Raw genomic sequence first — 18264 nt, 5'->3', positions numbered from 1 at the left:
CTAAATATCACAACATACTCATATACAGTCATACCTCGGGTTGAAATAGCTTCGGGTTAAGCATTTTTGGGCTGCGCTCCACGGCGACCCGGAAGTAACGGAACGCGTTACTTCCGGGTTTCACAGCTCGTGCATGCGCAGACGCTCAAAACGACGCCATGCGCATGCGCGGAAGCAGCGAATCGCGACCCAGGCACGCGCAGATGTGGGTTGCAATCGGTTCAGGATGCGAACAGGGCTCCGGAACGGATCCCGTTCGCATCCAGAGGGACCACTGTATCACAACGTCCGAAATAAGGATGGAGCTAGGCATTAGCTGGCTTCCCACATTGTTTCCCTACATTGTGTTTTTTGCGTGGCACACACACGGTTTGCGATATATCGCCAGGGCAAAAATTGTGAAACCAATACAGTCAAACCTCGGATACTGAACGCCTCCATTTTGGAACGTTTCGTCTCCTGAATGCCACAAACCTGGAAGTAAATGCTCTGGTTTTTTGATGTTTTTCGGAAGCCGAACATCTGAGGGTAGGAAGCTCCTGCAACCAATCGGAAGCCGCGAACTTGGTTGTCGAACATTTTGGAAGCCGAATGGGCTTCCAGAACGGATTACGTTTGAGAAGAGATTACGTTTGACTGTACCAGGATATGGGCTTAAAGCCAGTTTCACACAATATATCACCCAGCCTTAACTAACATCATGATTCACAATATATGACCAGGTCAGAAATTATGAAACCATTATCACGATATGGGCTTCAATCCAGTGTTGGACTATATCTTGATGTATCACCCAGCCCTAATGCTGGCCAGTGGCTCTGATGTCTTTAAAAGGGAGGTTTATTGAGGATAAGTCTATCAGTGGCTACTAATCACAATGGCTCTCTGCTAGGAATGTGCATCAGAAAACCCAGAGCAAAGGAGCTGGAGAGCACCTGGTTGGCAAAGGTTGATCCAACCCAGTGGTTCCCAATCTTTCTTGGGCAACCTCCTCCTCCTTGGGACCATAAACTCATCCCCAGTGCCTGCTACCCAATCCAGTCCTACTCTATCCTATCAAAAACTTTATTCAGAATAGCAATTTGCACAATCCGCTAAGGAAGATAACACAATCCAATTTGAAAGAGTAACAATTCATTGCGCATTTATCCAAAGCCCAATTAAAACTATTCAGTTTAATGAATTACCGGTAAACAAAACGGATAAACTTGACGCAATGATGTCTGCTTCTCAAATTCTGATAGTCTTAAGACACTACATTCAGTAACTCTTTCACGGCTCAGCAAACTCGCAATGCGATGGATGGGCTTGATGAAGTGATGCCATTTCCCCAACGTAGGGTTTAAAGTCACTGAGCAGGGGTCTTAAATCACCATGTCTGGCACCCCCTGGGTATTCCCACCCCCCTCCCAGGGGGTCAGCCGTGCCCACTTTGGGAACCACAGGTCTAAAAAAACACGAAGGTTGGTAGAGGACTAGGGAGAAGAGCCTGTGTAACTCTCCATGGGCCACTCTCTGCCAGGGCCCACGATCCTCTTCCGGGCTGGATCCTCCTTACCTGGAGGAAGCGGATGAGGTAGCAGAGCACCATCTTGTTGATCCTGGGCATGGAGTGGACGACGGCAATCGCGGCTTCGGGGTTCTCGTAGTGGGTGATGCACTGTTCGTAGAAGTCGTGGGGGATCAGGGGCTCCTCCAGCTCTCGATACCAGAGTTTCAGCAAGGAGGCTGCATGGGAGGGGAATTTGGTGGGGGTGGGGGGTCGGTCAGGGAAGAAAGAGGCCGTACCACACAGTCAGTTTGCATTTCTTAGTGCATAAAGTATTGATCTGATGTGTAGAGATCCTTCCTATTCTACTTCATTCAAGAGGGTTCTGGAAGCTTCTCTGTGTGAAAGAAGCAAGCAGAAGGTTCTTGATGTTTGGGTTATTCCTTCAGAGAAGCTGAGTACAGCTGGTCCTGAAATCTCTTCTTCAGGGTCATGCTGGCTATAATAAGAGGCCAGAAGGAGCCTGGGTTTCACTCTTTCCCTTTCTATCTCTTTTCCTTCTGGTGTGGTGTTGTGTATACAGTGTTAAGGTTTAGTCTTATTATAAGTTATTGTAAGTTTGAGTTAAGTCTGCTGCAACTGGATTTCTTATGGACAGTGCCAATCCTGAATGTATTGGATTTGTGCCCATTATGCAGTAAAGCTCTGCTGGATGAAATACAATTGCCTCTGGTCTATTTTTTGGGGAATCCTGCAACAGGTTTAAGTTGTTACTCGGCTAAGTATATGTTGGGATCTGGATCATATTGAGTAGAATTCCAATGACATAGGCCCATTTCTGACCAATCTAAGCCTCCTAGAGGACAGTACACATCAGGAAGTTTAGTTGCGTCAAAATAAAGTATACACTTTCAGAGTTAATGCTAAATGCATTACTGTGCCCCTGAAGGAACCAGGTCTGAAGGAAGGGCCTGGGAGTCATTTTGGACTCACAGCTGTCCATGGAGGCACAGGTCAATTCTGTATCCAGGGCAGCTGGTACGCAGGATGAGATCCTACATGCCCGCAGACTGTCTTGCCAGAGTGGTGCATGCTCTCCCGCTTGGACTACTGCAATGCGCTCTACGTGGGGCTACCTTTGAAGGTGACTCGGAAACTGGGGGCGGCCATCGAGACCATATAACACTGGGCCTGAAAGACCTACATTGGCTCTCAGTACATTTCCGAGCACAATTCAAAGTGTTAGTGCTGACCTTTAAAGCCCTAAAAGGCCTCAAAGGCCCAGTATACCTGAAGGAGCGTCTCCACCCCCATCGTTCTGCCCGGACACTGAGGTCCAGCTCCAAGGGCCTTCTGGTGGTCCCCTCACTGCGAGAAGCAAAGTTACAGGGAACCAGGCAGAGGGCCTTCTCAGTAGTGGCACCTGCCCTGTGGAACGCCCTCCCGTCAGATGTCAAGGAAATAAACAACTACCTGACATTTAGAAAACATCTGAAGGCAGCCCTGTTCTGGGAAGCTTTTAATGTGTGACATTTTTATGTATTTTTAATCTTTGTTGGAAGCCGCCCAGAGTGGATGGGGAGACCCAGGCAGATGGGTGGGGTACAAATAATAAATTACTACTACTACTACTACTACTACTACTACTACTTTTGGTAAATGAGCCACCACAACCACTAGCGGGTCCCAAGCTTTTTGGACCTGTCTAAACATGTACCATCTGAAACCAATGGGGCGCATTGGTTGCTGATGTGAAACACATTGGCATTTTTATTACCTCTCCTACCCCACTATTGTGAGATAAATGAGAGGGACGACGGGGAGACCAATGTTTTGTAATGCATGCTCTACTTGATCACCTGCAAAGTATTTTCCACTCTCCACAGGCAACAGGTAACTGAATAACTCATTTTAGCTTCCTTGCTGATAAGGCAGAAGAACAAGAGGTGCCCCAAGAAAATGATTGGTTGCACGTATATCCCACCCTCTTCCCCAAGCAGATTGAGGGAGTACATGCTTCTCTTTCTCCCCATTTTATCCTCACCACAACCCTGTGAGGTAGGCCAGGCTGAGAGGCAGAGACTGGCCCAAGGCCACCCGGTAAGCTTCATGGCGTAGTTGGGATTTGAGCAACAGGAAGAAATATGATTTAGAATATGATAGACAAAAATGAAGTGAAGAGTTAGGGGTACAGATAACAAATGATATATGGGAGTCAAGTTTAAAATCAACAGAAATAGCCTCTGTGGATCTAAGACTAAGACTTATTCAACAGAAAATAATATTCAGAGTCCACTGGACTCCAGCAGAAGAAAATAACAAGTGCAGACAACTGCTCGAGATGTGGGAGTAAAAATGTGAACTTAATACACATGATGATTAACTGCCCGATGATAAGATCATTTTGGTGCGAGGTGAGGATATTTATAGCAAGAGTAATAAAAAGAAATCGTTATTTAGGGGAACTGAATTTAATTCTAAATTATCTTCTGGAAACATCGGAGAGTTCAAGGTGTAAAAAAATATATGGATGTACTGTGCTATATTAGAAGCAAAAAAACTTGTTTTGATGAATTGGAAGAGCCACAAAAAGATTCCACTGAGCACATGGGTTGATAATATGGACAGATTAGCTACATATGAACAAATTACATGTCGACGCAAATTAAGAATGGATAAATATGAAGAAATCTGGAATGAATATTTAAGCGATAAGGCGGGAAGTGGGGGGAGGAGAGAGAGGTAGGAAAATATTGTTAAAAGGGTACAGTCATAGGTATATCAGTGTATTTAAATCTGAATTGTCAAATTGTGTTGCTATTATGGTTTTTGTTGTAGTGTCTTTTGCGGTTGTTGTTTGTATTGAAAAAATGATGATGATGATGATTTTTAAAAACCAAAACCCTAGTCTCTCAGCTCTCAGCCTGGCACCCTAACCACTATGCCATGCCAGCTCTTAAAGGCAGAACCGGCCCCCCAAGCCCCTGTCCCTGGCTACCCAGGGGCTTTGAGGCTGGAGGGAAGGAGGGTGGGGGGTCCCTTCTCCTCACCGGGGACGTGAGGGTCTTCCAAGCCGGTGGGGATTTTCCACTGGTCGACCTGCAGCTTGAGGGCGTTGACCTCATCGATGTCTCCAGGGACTCTGCAGAAGGAAAGAAAGGGACACCCCAAAGAAATAGAAAAGAGAGACTCGCAAGGTTAAGAAGAGTGGGTGATGGACTAGAAGGCTCCTTGGCCTGATCCAGGTCTCTTCTTATGCTCTTATGACTCTAGAGCTGCTTTGCGCACCCTGAGCTGCTTTGCATATAACGCAAAGCCAAACCATTGTTTAGCTTGAATGAGTGTGAGGATTCCCAGAGCCAAGGTTATGGCCTCATCGCTCCTCTCCCATGTCTCCCGCTGCTGTACTGCTGTGAGCTAAACCATGGGGTGCATCAGAATGCCATATCAACCATGGGTTGCAACAAACCTTGGTTAGAGCCTGAGGTTTGTCTGGAGCAAGAGAAATTACAACCCCAGCTTCAGATGGCATGCTAAGCGAAACCGTGGCTTAGTTAATAGCAGGACAGCAAGAGGAGCAAGATGGCCAAAATCTCCTCTGAGGGAGGTCCACGTGTTCGTACTAAACCATAGCGTTGCTTTTTTAATCTGTTTCTTTATTTTCAACAACACGGAAACCGTGTAAAACACATGTAGAATTAAATAAAACAAGAGACAAGGTGCAGGTAAAAAATTCCAATCCAGTCACGTTGCCATTTCAGGATTCACTGCGATGCCAAAAATAGCCAACGGATATGTGTTAATATTTGTTTCTTTAATCTACCCAGCGAAAGACCATGGGCAGTGGCAATGTTTGGCTTAGGGCTGCGTGCGAAGCGGCTCACAGCCTCAGGGCCAAACCAGGCATGATGACCTATTCGATTTCCACCGCCTCTCTGAAGCTGCTATTTGCATTTCGGGGGCTGACTCCTGCAGCTCAACTCAACTCTCCTTCCTTCCCCATCTCATGCCACCCCAAGGCTGCTATCTATGTAAGAGAGAAAGCGTGCCACATCTAGCTTGGTCTAATGTGGATTTTACGGCTTCTGGGCAAAGCTCACGGGACAAAGGTTCTTGCAGACCACCGGGCATGGAGTTTGCCCTAAAATACCATATTTTTCGCTCCATAAGGGGCACCGGACCTTAAGGCGCACCTAGTTTTTATCCCCCCCTCCAGTCCCAAAGGGCAAAGAAGCCAAGACAGTGAGCGGGATGGATCCTGGCCGGAGGGGCTGCAATACCCTCACCTCCCACAAAAGCCCACAGAAGCCGCGCACCCTTTAAGGAATGTGCGGCTCCTGTGGGCTTTTCTACGAGGAGGGAGAAGGGACTGGCCGCGTCAGTCCCTTCTCCCTCCTTGGGGAAAAGCCCGCAAGAGCCGCACGGAGCTTGTGTGCGGCTCTTGGGGGCTTTTCCTGCCTGCCTCCCCCCCTGCATTCGCTCCATAGGACGCACAGACTTTTCCCCTTACTTTTTAGGAAGGAAAATGTGCGTCTTATGGAGCAAAAATACAGTAAATGCTAAAGGAGCCAGCAGACTGGAACCCAGCTCAACTGTTTGCCCCAAGGGTGCTGCCCCAGGGCAAGGCAGGCTTTACCTGAAGATGCCCTCGGTCTGGTCTCCGTTCAAGGCCAGCACCTCCTCCGACAGCCGCGTCTGCACCCATGGGAGCTGGCGGTCAGGGTACCTATCCTTCTGCATGTTCATGATCTCTTGCAGGGAGCTGCCGAACATGGAAGGGCTGAAGACGGCGTTCTTGGCGTGCCGGATCTCTTCAATGTTTGGCTTCTTCAGACCCTGAAAGGGAAGGCAGTCGGTGTGAGCAGAGGCACAAGACCCAGCTCAGAGAGGTGCCCCTGGGCGCTGGAACGCAGGATGCGACCTAATCATGACCCTTCTCTTCTTCTTCTTTTTAAATTTTATTTATACTTTTCAGATATATACATTTCACTTCCTTCTCTTTCTGCAGTTCCTTAAATTTATTTTTAGTATCTTCTGCATATCCAAATTAACTTAACTCATTTATTTCTCAAATATATATACTCTTGTATGGCTGCAAGGTTTTTACAATAACCCTGCCAGTGTTTTTATCTGTTTACAATTTATCCGTAAATATTCAATAAACCATTTCCATTCTTTGATAAAAAGTTTATCTTGATTTCTTATTCTTCCAGTAAGTTTCGCCATTTCTGCATATTCCATAATTTTTCATATCCATTCTTCCTTTGCTGGGACTCCTTTCCATTTTGGGGCAAGTAACATTCTTGCCGCTGTAGTCGTGTACATAAATCATTTTTTATACAATTTAACAATACTAATATTATGGATATAAGTGAATAGGATAAGAAAGAAAGATGTTAATAGATTAAGTTAATTTTATTGGAAATTGGTATTGGAAAACTGCTACAATGAGCCACATGCAAACTCATGGATTTGAGGAAGTCATTTAATAATGGTTATAAAAGTATGATTATAATAGTTGGGATAAACGTTTGTATGTCTATTTGTTTTTTATATTGAAATTTTTTTCTTTTATGTTGTTTATGTTTGTTACAAATTTGAAAAAGCAATAAAAAATTTGAAAAATAAAATAAAATAAATCATTTTTTATACAATTTAGATAGTTCTCTCCCTATAATTCCTAGGCCCTTGACATGCTGGACTCTTTTGAGACACATGACGCCTTGTTGTTGTTGTGTAGTCGTTTAGCCGTGTCCGACTTTAGCACTCCAGGCCCTCCTGTCTTCCACTGCCTCCCGCAGTTTGGTCAAACTCATGCTGGTAGCTTCAAGAACACTGTCCAACCATCTTGCCTCTCGCATGACGCCTACCTGGCTTCAAACTAGACACCGAGGGAGCCAGGAAAGGATCAGAGAGGAAAAGGATAGGATAAGGAGGAAACAGCGCTAGCCAGGCATGGGGAACATTTTCAAAGTTCCAGGACACATTTCAGCCAAGCAGAAACGCTCAATGAATGAATCTGCAAGCCACAGATGGCTTGGCGGCTAGAGTGTCGGACTAGGACCTGGGAGACTGGGGTTCGAATCCCTGCTTGGCCATGAAGCTCACTGCATGTGGCCTTGGGCAGTCATTCTCTCTCGGCCTAGCCTACCTCACAGGGTTGTTGTGGGGATAAAATGAGGAGGAGGGCAACTATGTATGCCATCTTTCCCTGTATTTGTTTTATTTATTGAAGTTGTTAGTGGTTTTGGGGTGGGTTCCCCCCCCCCCAACTCAAAGGGACTCACGAAACAGCTGGAGATGCCAGGAGCCTGTTTAACACCTTAGTAAGTTGTTGGGGAGGATGTGGGTGGTGCTGTGGGTTAAACCACAGAGCCTAGGACTTGCCGATCGGAAGGTTGGCGGTTTGAATCCCCACGACGGGGTGAGCTCCCGTTGCTCGGTCCCTGCTCCTGCCAACCTAGCAGTTCAAAAGCACAAAAGTGCAAGTAGATAAATAGGTACCGCTCTGGCGGGAAGGTAAAGGGCGTTTCTGTGCGCTGCTCTGGTTTGCCAGAAGCGGCTTAGCCATGCTGGCCACATGACCCGGAAGCTGTACACCGGCTCCCTCGGCCAATAAGCGAGATGAGCACCACAACCTGAGTCCTTCGCAACTGGACCTAATGGTCAGGGGTTCTGAAATATACTCGGAGTGTGGATTTCATGCTCTTTATTCAGTTCATAGTAGTGAGGAATGGAAGTTCCCCCAGAATGTCTGCTTTATATACATTATTTACACAATGGGCCCCACGTGATTGGCTAATTCCGGGATTCTCCTGTAGGCCAATCAGGTTGTGGATTCACTTCCACCTGGAGTTGGATTGGGTGGCTCCTGTGGACCAATCAGACTGCTGCATTCTGAATCCTATTGTTCCAGGACCAGTCAGACTGCTGCATTCTGAATCCTATTGTTCCAGGACCAGTCAGACTGCTGCATTCTGAATCCTATTGTTCCAGGACCAGTCAGACTGCTGCATTCTGAATCCTATTGTTCCAGGACCAATCAGACTGCTGCATTCTGAATCCTATTGTTCCAGGACCAATCAGACTGCTGCATTCTGAATCCTATTGTTCCAGGACCAGTCAGACTGCTGCATTCTGAATCCTATTGTTCCAGGACCAATCAGACTGCTGCATTCTGAATCCTATTGTTCTAGGACCAGTCAGACTGCTGCATTCTGAATCCTATTGTTCCAGGACCAGTCAGACTGCTGCATTCTGAATCCTATTGTTCCAGGACCAGTCAGACTGCTGCATTCTGAATCCTATTGTTCCAGGACCAATCAGACTGCTGCATTCTGAATCCTATTGTTCTAGGACCAGTCAGACTGCTGCATTCTGAATCCTATTGTTCCAGGACCAGTCAGACTGCTGCATTCTGAATCCTATTGTTCCAGGACCAATCAGACTGCTGCATTCTGAATCCTATTGTTCTAGGACCAATCAGACTGCTGCATTCTGGATCCTATTGTTCTAGGACCAATCAGACTGCTGCCTTTTGGATCCTATTCAACTCAGTACATAACAGGTCCCTTTACCCTTTACCTTTAAGTTGTATGGGGTTGCTGGAGGCTCTGCAGAAGCAGGTCTTGGGGAGAGGCTCAGACAGGGCAACACAGCATCTTCACCCATCCCTTTTAAAAAAGCTCTTTGAGAGTCTGCAATGGACCTGGGATAGCTCACTCGGTAGAGCATGAGAATCTTAATTTTAGGGTCACGGGTTCGAGTTCCACCTCGGTCAGTGAGCGGGGGTTGAACTTGATGGTGCTTGGGGACACTTCCAACTCTACGATTCTGCAATTATTAGCTCCGTGAGCACACTCCAAATCGAGGCGTGTGAGAAAAGCCTTCTCTCCGCAGCCATCCAGCCTTCGGCCACAGAGGGGCAGCAGTGCACTGGGAGGGAAGAAGGAGGAGGAGGGAGCTGGGAAGGCTGGTTCAGGAGAGGGGAAAGGGCCGCTTTGCAGAAGGGCGGGGAGGCGAGGGTGCTGCTGGAGGAGGGAATAAACAACAAAGGCATATTTTGCATGGATGCAAACCCTCCAGGGGGACAGAGTGAGGGCAACACTCTCATGCAGGGAGGGGTCAACACAGTCCACGTGAACAGAAGGAGGCAAGGACAGAAAGTGAGGTCAAGGAGTGGAAACTGGCTGCTTATAAGGGTGTGTGTGGCAGCAAAGGAGGATATAATGTTATTATGTTTTTATATATGCTGTATGCCACCCAGAGTGGATGGAGAAACCCAGCCAGATAGGCAGGATATAAATAAAATAATAATAATAATAATAATAATAATAATAATAATAATAATAATAATAATTACTACTACTACTACTACTATAATAAAAATAATTTTGTAGAGTCATCTAGCCCAGGGGTCAGCAAACTTACCACAGCTGGGCCGGTGTCTCCAGCACTGATAATGCAGTGGTCTGGAGGGCGGGGGAGTGTGTGCCCATACACGTGCGCACCCGCTATTTCCGGCGCACTTCCGGGTTGGAGGAACACCAGTAATAGCTTGTGGCGTGTGTACGGGCCTCCTCCGATCCAGATGTGCACCGGAAATAATATATGTGCATGCACAAATAATGCTTGCGCATGCGCATAAGCTATTTCCAATGTCCAGAAGTGGGCAGCTAAGCAGTGCAGCACCGGTAAGAGTGGGTGGCAGCAGCGGGCAATGGGGGTTGCCGTGGGCCGGATAAACGAGTCCTTTGGGCCTTATCCGGTCCACGGGCCTTAGTTTGGGGACCCCGATCTAGCACAACCCCCAGCAGTGCAGGAATCATTGCTAAATACCGGTAATCCCTGGCAGGTGTCCCCCAAAAAACATCTGTTTCAAAACCTCTAAGAAAGGAGAGCCTTCACATTCCGAGAGTCCGCTCCACTGTCGAACGGCTCTCGCAGTCAGAAAGAGTCCTTCTGAATGTTCTTCCTCATTACGCTACTGTTTATACCACAGGCAGAGAAATTAATCATTTGGAGGTTAACTGGTTGGTGCCCTTGGGAGACAGGCTGGTAGGGCAGAGCACAGGGAGGCCGACAGTAAAGGTAAAGGGACCCCTGACCGTTAGGTCCAGTCCTGGATGACTCTGGGGTTGCGGCGCTCATCTCGCTTTATTGACTGAGGGAGCCGGCGTACAGTTTCCGGGTCACGTGGCCAGCATGACTAAGCCGCTACTGGCAAACCAGAGCAACACACGGAAACGCCGTTTACCTTCCCACCGGAGTGGTACCTATTTATCTACTTGCACTTTGAGGTGCTTTCGAACTGCTAGGTTGGCAGGAGATTTTAGGGGCAGTGCCATGACTGCAGATGGGGGACAAAGACCTAGATCAATAGTTCCTCCAAAGCAGGTGGCAACACCCACCAGGCAGTGGGATTACTGGTGTGGCTGCTAAGGGGCAAAGGGGTGGCAGGGGGCACTGGAGGTACAAATGACTATTTGAAAAGCTGGCATTGCCAGTTTATCGGTTTTTCAGAATTCAACTAAATAAGTTTGAATTGGGTTTTGTCCAAATCATTGCCACTGCTCTGAATTCAACTGTGTTATTGTTATCGCCTTCCTTAGATGGCCGGGGAGAACGCTCTGCTGAAAAATGCTTTTTATAGGGTAGGGGGGACTGGGGATGAGCGGGCAAAGCAGGAGAGGGTCCAAAAAGGTTTCGGGGGAGCAGGTGGGTCTGCGCAAAAGGAGGACCCGTCCTGATCTCGCACCGCTCCTTTCATGCGCCCGCCCAGCCAGGCCCACGTGCCAACATTCGGCTCTAGTTAAAATTTCATCCTCTTCCATTATTGATGGGGAAAGACAGGCTTCCCTGGCATTTGAAGAGAGCACACATTGCTTTAACCGTTTGCATGCTGCAACAGCACCTCTTGGGGAAAACGGCAGAGGAGCTGCTCTGGTTTCAGATCCACAGGGTGCTAATTCCTGCTGTCTCGGATTGCTCTCTCTCCCCCCAAAACACGCACACACACACACCAATATGGCACAGCAACTGCCTTTGCCAAAAGCCTCTTGCACTCCCCATGGCCGTGCAAACAGCCACGCAGCCGCCACCTTGCCCCCAGAATTTTCTTCATTGCCTGCGTGGGGTGGGTGGGCTGCTATGTGAGTTCCCCCCCCCCCCTCCAGAAGCAGATGCAACTTGTTTTTGTTGCACTTATTTGGGCAACAAGCTTTGAGGATGCTTGGAATACACAGTGCCATGTCCACATTAGGAATATCATCCGAACGATCCTACAAGTTATTTCTGCGACTCAGAAGGGAGAAGGGGGTTGCAGCCTAAAATTCTGCGATCAAGAATCCTTGATTCTGCAACATTATGCAAATTAAGTAAGGCTCAGCCACTAGCAACCTGGCCGGGGCTGATAGGAACGCTTGTCCAAAACAACTGGAGGTCAGCAGGGCAGGATGTTGTTGTCCAAAACCGATGTTGTTGTTGTTGTTTAGTCGTTTAGTCATGTCTGACTCTTCGTGACCCCCTGGACCAGAGCACACCAGGCACCCCTGTCTTCCACTGCCTCCTGCAGTTTGGTCAAACTCATGCTGGTAGCTTCGAGAACACTGTCCAACCATCTTGTCCTCTGTCTTCCCCTTCTCCTTGCGCCCTCTATCTTTCCCAGCATCAGGGTCTTTTCCAGGGAGTCTTCTCTTCTCATGAGGTGCCCAAAGGCTTGGAGCCTCAGCTTCAGGATCTGTCCTTCCAGTGAGCACTCAGGGCTGATTTCCTTAAGGATGGATCGGTTGGATCTTCTTGCAGTCCATGGGACTCTCAAGAGTCTCCTACAGCACCAGAATTCAAAAGCATCAATTCTTCAGCCATCAGCCTTCTTTATGGTCCAGCTCTCACTTCCACACATCACTACTGGGAAAACCATAGCTTTAACTATACGGACCTTTGTTGGCAAGGTGATGTCTCTGCTTTTTAAGATGCTGTCTAGGTTTATTGTCTAGTAATAATGGCAGAAAAGGTTGGTGTCTGTCCTGCCACTGTATCCATCTTGTTCACTGTGACCCATCTGGGGAGCTAGTTGTGGCCCAGAGCACCGTACTAGGACCTGGGTGACCAGGGTTCAAATTCCCCCCTCCAGCCACAAAACTGAGTGACGCTTGGGCCAGCCACAGTCTCTCTGCCTAAGCTACCTCCCAAGGTTGTTGTGAAGATAACACAGAGAGGGAAAGAACCATGCACCTGGAGCTTTGTCGAAGAAATGGTAGGATGCAAATGCGATAAAATAAAAGTAGATTCTGTGGACACTCGGACTTCACAGCCCTGAATCCGGAACAGGCCCCTACCCAGTTGCCTTTGAGAGCGGTTCCTTCTCCTGGGCCTGAATGCACACGTTCCATCTCGCTCTGCTCTTTTCTCCAGATGTCTCATGAGTCTTTGCAGACCACATTCTCTCCTTCTCCCCCCCCCCATCTGCCTTGCCAACGTGCAGAAAAACAAGAGCCGCAGCCATTTGTCCTAATGAAAGCGGGAGATCAAGTGAGTCATCATCGTCTGCTCTGCCGCCCCTTGCAAGGAGCTTAGCAAACCGGGAGCGCGGAACAGCTGTGGCGAGTAAGGGGCCGGAAGATCCTCGCAGACCCTCTTGTGGGCGTCTGTCATAAACGAGCGCGCTGTTGTTCAACAGGTGCAGTTCAAGAGGCCCGAGAGCTGCAGGTGTGGCTCAGAATGTCTTGAGACCGAGCAGCTCAAACGGACGAGGCGAGAAGGAAAGTCCCTGGCGCTGTGCCAATCTGAACTTTCCCAAAACTTCATTTTCCCCTGTAGATCAAGGCCTGAGTAAAAGCTGGCAAACCTTGATATAAAATGCATTCCCGCCCCCCCACCAGTGAGCTTTCTTGGCTCTTATCCTGAACGTGTCCTGGAAGGCTTCTTAATCTCCTAATATTGGCTCAAAACAGCGCTGTACTTAAACCCCGACTTTTCAATGGTTGGTTCGCTCTCAAAGCTCAGCCATGGGCTCCCTTTTCAGTCTATGTTCTTGAGGACCAGCCTGACACTGTAGTGGCACCCGCCCTGTGGAACACCCTCCCACCAGATGTCAGAGAGAACAACAACTACCAGACTTATAGATGACATCTGAAGGCAGCCCTGTTTAGGGAAGCTTTTAATGTTTGATGCATTACTGTATTTTAATATTCAGTTGGAAGCCGCCCAGAGTGGCTGGGGAAGCCCAGCCAGATGGGTTGGGTATAAATAAAATATTATTATTATTATTATTATTATTATTATTATAATTATTATTATTATTAACGCTTCCCTTTCTTGCTTTCTTTTTAGTATGGGTCAGTGGCAAATGTCACACTCCCCCTCTCTCTTCAGTCTTTTGACAGGGACAGGGCCATCTTAAGCATATCTGGCACCGTGGCGCAAAGCTCCCTCCGGCACTCCCCATTTCCCAGAGGTTTTTTTAGGGAGGATGGCGCTGCAGGCGGGGCTGGAGGAGGCGGGCAGTGGCTGGAGGGGGGCTCCTCCGGCAGGGAAGAGGCGGAGGCTGGACGCTGCGCCTTCTGGCTCAGCTGGCCACTTTGTGCCGCGGTGGCCATGGCAGACGGAGGCTCCGAGCGCGGCGCTGTTTCGGCGTGGCATGGCAGAGGCGGGCAAGGGTGGCGAGCTGATGTCCAGCCTCCGCCTCTTCCCTGGCGCCCTGGCGCCCTGCGCCACCAGCCTCTATGGGTAAAATGCCTCTGGACAGAGATCCCTCTTTTATTCTTCACATCAAGGTATGGATACTGTGGGAGCAGCACCTCTATACAGTGGTACCTCGGGTTAAGAACTTAATTCGTTCTGGAGGTCTGTTCTTAATGTGAAACTGTTCTTAACCTGAAGCACCACTTTAGCTAATGGGCCTCCCGCTGCCACCGCGCTGCCGAGGCACGATTTCTGTTCTCATCCTGAAGCAAAGTTCTTAACCCGAGGTACTATTTCTGGGTTAGCAGAGTCTGTAACCTGAAGCGTATATAACCTGAAGCGTATGTAGCCCGAGGTACCACTGTATTCTGCCACTTTCATTTCTTGCAATAAGCCAACCTTCCTTTATTCCTCTTGTGGGAGAACTTCGGTTGGGGGCATAGCTGTCAACTTTTCCCTTTTCTTGCAAGGAATCCTATTCGGAATAAGGGAATTGCCCTTTAAAAAAGGGAAACGTTGAAAGCTGTGGTTGGGGGTGGCATAAGGTTAAAGGCAAACACATATTCATGACAAACGCATGTTAATAACGCAAGCAAAATCCCCTAAACCTGTTAGTAGCGTGTGCGGGGAAAGGCCTGAGTGCTGGACAATGCACATGGGTTCAGATGTGCGCTTTGTGGTGATGCAAAATTCTTCACTGCAGTTCAACTTGTTTGGGAGTTTTGAAAAACCTGCAAATTCTTAAAAGTCGTGAAAAAATCTAACCAACTAAGGAAGCAACTTGAAAAAGAAGTGTGTCTTAAGGCTGGGCAATATATATCGTTCAAAACTGGTCTGAAGTCCACACCGTGATACCTGTTTCATAATTTTTTGGCCTGGCAGTGTATCACAAATCATGACGTGTGTTTCTGTGCGCTATGCAAAAAATCACATTGCGGGGAAAACCATGAAGCCAGCCAACGCCTCTCCCTACCGCCATTTCTATTTCAGTCATCGTGATATATCAGGATATTGTGATGTTTAGAGGGTGATATATCACAATGTTGTCTTTGGAAGTGTTCTATGGAAAATGTATGGAAGTGAAAGCTGGACCATAAAGAAGGCTGATCACCGAAGAATGGATGCTTTTGAATTCTGGTGCTGGAGGAGACTCTTGAGAGTCCCATGGACTGCAAGAAGATCAAACCTATCCATTCTGAAGGAAATCAGCCCTGAGTGCTCACTGGAAGGACAGATCCTGAAGCTGAGGCTCCAATACTTTGGCCACCTCATGAGAAGAGAAGACTCCCTGGAAAAGACCCTGATGTTGGGAAAGATGGAGGGCACAAGGAGAAGGGGACGACGGAGGACAAGATGGTGGGACAGTGTTCTCGCAGCTACCAGCATGAGGTTGACCAAACTGTGGGGGGCAGTGGAAGACAGAAGTGCCTGGCGTGCTCTGGTCCAGCGGGTCACTAAGAGTCGGACACGACTAAATGATTAAACAAAAACATATCACAATGTTGAAAACCAGATATCGCTCAACCCTAGTTTGTGTGTGTGTGTGTGTACAAACACACACAAAACACGCCTGTGTTGAACCCCTGAAGAAGAACATGAGGGGGCAATTGTCCTCTCCACTCATTAACTTAGGGAGTAATCAAGCACAGCGTTCTCTAGAGCTACAAATGGGAGCTGTGCAAGAGTAGTACTACCTGTAAGAACATGAGAAGAGCCTGCTGGATCTAGAACTGCTCCAGGAAAACAAGGCCGGTCCGGATGTAGCCCCACAATTCTGCCCCAGCTCTTCAAGGCTGGGCCAACCTTCCGGTGTCTCCTCCTCACCCGCTGCCCTTGTCTTGCCCTTTAAGCGGCTTCTTTCCTTCCTTGACTCAGGCTCAAGCGGAAAGGTCAGCGGGGGAGCTTCCTGGTGAAAGGCTCTCTTTGTGGTTCCACCTCTTTGTGGGTCTCTCTCCCACAAAGGAGCCTCAGGCTGGCTAGATCTGGGTATTCTCCTGCTATGAAAGGAGCCCTTTCTTAAAATGGCCGGATGCAGGAAGCTAGGAATGCCAACGTCTCAGCACTTCTTCCTATTCCGGGGGTGGGAGAAGAACCCTGCCTGTTCTGCAGAAGGAGACCTTCAAGCCCTTTCTCCCATCTCTAGATGTGATGGGACAGGAGCTCAGAAGCCCCTTCCCCGTCCTCTCCAACACCATGGAGTCAAGAGGACGACACTGCTATTCTTTCTTTCTTTCTTTGGCAATCCCTCATAGCTGAGTAAGATTGTCTCCCATAAACACGGTTTTAACAGTCAGTCCGTAAGTGACAGGTATGCGGGTGGCGCTGTGGTCTAAGCCACAGAGCCTAGGACCTGCCGATCAGAAGGTTGGCGGTTCGAATCCCCGCGACGGGGTGAGCTCCCATTGCTCAGTCCCTGCTCAGTGCTGCAACCCCAGAGTCGGCCATGACTGGACCTAATGGTTAGGGGTCCCTTTACCGTGACTGTGGAGGCCAATTCTGGATCCACACGTCCTTCCACAGTGGGGACATAGGTTTCCGGGTGGGAGTTGATCATGGTATGGATTTGCCAAGCATGCCTTCCTCTTAGCATGTTTCTCCCTTCAGTCCTGAGTTCGAGATAATCATTATTATCTTCTGAAGAAGTGTGCAAGCATACGCAAGCTTATACCCAGAACAAACTTAGTTGGTCTCTAAGGTGCTATTGTGAGACGTGGGTGGCACTGTGGGTTAAACCACAGAGCCTACGACCTGCCGATCAGAAGGTCGGCGGTTTGAATCCCCGCAATAATGGGGTGAGCTCCCGTTGCTCGGTCCCTGCTCCTGTCAACCTAGCAGTTCGAAAGCACATCAAAGTGCAAGTAGATAAATAGATACCACTCCGGCGGGAAGGTAAACAGCGTTTCCGTGCACTGCTCTGATTCACCAGAAGTGGCTTAGTCATGCCGGCCAATAAAGCAAGATGAGCGCCGCAACCCCAGAGTCAGCCATGACTGGACCTAATGGTCAGGGGTCCTTTACTTAAGGTGCTACTGGACAATTACTTTATATATATAATTGGCAGATAGAGAAGCAGAAATACCTTATTTCCCTTTTTTAAAAAGTTTAAAATAATTTTAAATTATTTTTAAAATTATTTATTATTATTATTAGTATTATTATTATTATTTCTTACTCTCTTTTGATAAGAAGTCTAGATTAAAGTTTTAGTTTGAGGGGGAAAGATATTTGATAATAACCTTTGTATTCTTCTTTAACAAAATTTCACAGATCGATAGATCAAATCGACACCCAAAAACAAGGCAAAAAGGAGAGGATGGCAGTACCTTTTTGGCGCCGGTCAATGCTGCTTTCTGGAGCTTGCTATAACAGTACTTGGCGTAAGTGCTTATTGCCACCCCTAGAAGAGAGGAGAAAGAGAGAAAGAAAGCAGCGAGTCAGAGCCAGGACAACCCACAAGGCCACCCCAAGAAGAAAGAGACCTGGACAGGAGAAACCCCAGCAGCGTTCTCAAGAGAAGCCATCAGAGCAGCCTTTTCCAACCAGCCCCTCTCAGCCTTCCTCCGAGAAGCTCATTTCCGGCCACGGCGACCCAAGACGGACCTCGACAGAGCAAGTCCTCTGGCAAACCCCCTGCTCCGGCCGTGAGCTCGGCAAACACCACGTGCGAGCGACATGCAATGGCACCCGGACTCCTGCAGGACTCGCTGTCTCCCTCGAAGCCACTTGCCACCCTCCCATCCCTCCAGCACCGCTACCAGTACGTTTGCCTCCCAGTACAATTCAGAGCACAATTCAAAGTGTTGGTGCTGACCTTTAAAGCCCTACACAGCCTCGGTCCAGTATACCTGAAGGAGCATCTCCACCCCCATCGTTCTGCCCAGACACTGAGGTCCAGCGCCGAGGGCCGTCTGGTGGTTCCCTCATTGCGAGAAGCAAAGCTACAGGGAACCAGGCAGAGGGCCTTCTCGGTGTTGGCACCCGCCCTGTGGAACGCTCTCCCATCAGATGTCAAAGAGATAAACAACTATCTGACATTCAGAAGACATCTTAAGGCAGCCCTGTTCAGGGAAGTTTTAAATGTATGACATATT

At 48.3% G+C, this 18264-nt stretch overlaps 1 protein-coding gene across 2 annotated transcripts in view; it reads right to left on the bottom strand.

Moving 5' to 3' along the window:
- ARHGAP39 (Rho GTPase activating protein 39) overlaps positions 1–18264 on the bottom strand; it is a 216167-nt gene that overhangs the window by 8531 nt on the left and 189372 nt on the right. For both annotated transcript variants that reach the window (XM_083749067.1, XM_083749068.1), the window contains 4 exons: positions 17497–17570; positions 6126–6325; positions 4540–4631; positions 1559–1728 (listed from right to left, as the gene is read on the bottom strand). In XM_083749067.1, the coding sequence (XP_083605193.1) occupies positions 1559–1728; positions 4540–4631; positions 6126–6325; positions 17497–17570 (536 nt within the window). The remainder of the gene's footprint in view (positions 1–1558; positions 1729–4539; positions 4632–6125; positions 6326–17496; positions 17571–18264) is intronic.

This window comes from Podarcis gaigeae, assembly GCF_964106915.1.
Source record: "Podarcis gaigeae genome assembly, chromosome: 7".
Lineage (NCBI taxonomy): Eukaryota > Metazoa > Chordata > Lepidosauria > Squamata > Lacertidae > Podarcis > Podarcis gaigeae.
Note: the sequence above shows the minus strand (reverse complement) of the source record. Positions and strands in the feature narration are given on the sequence as shown.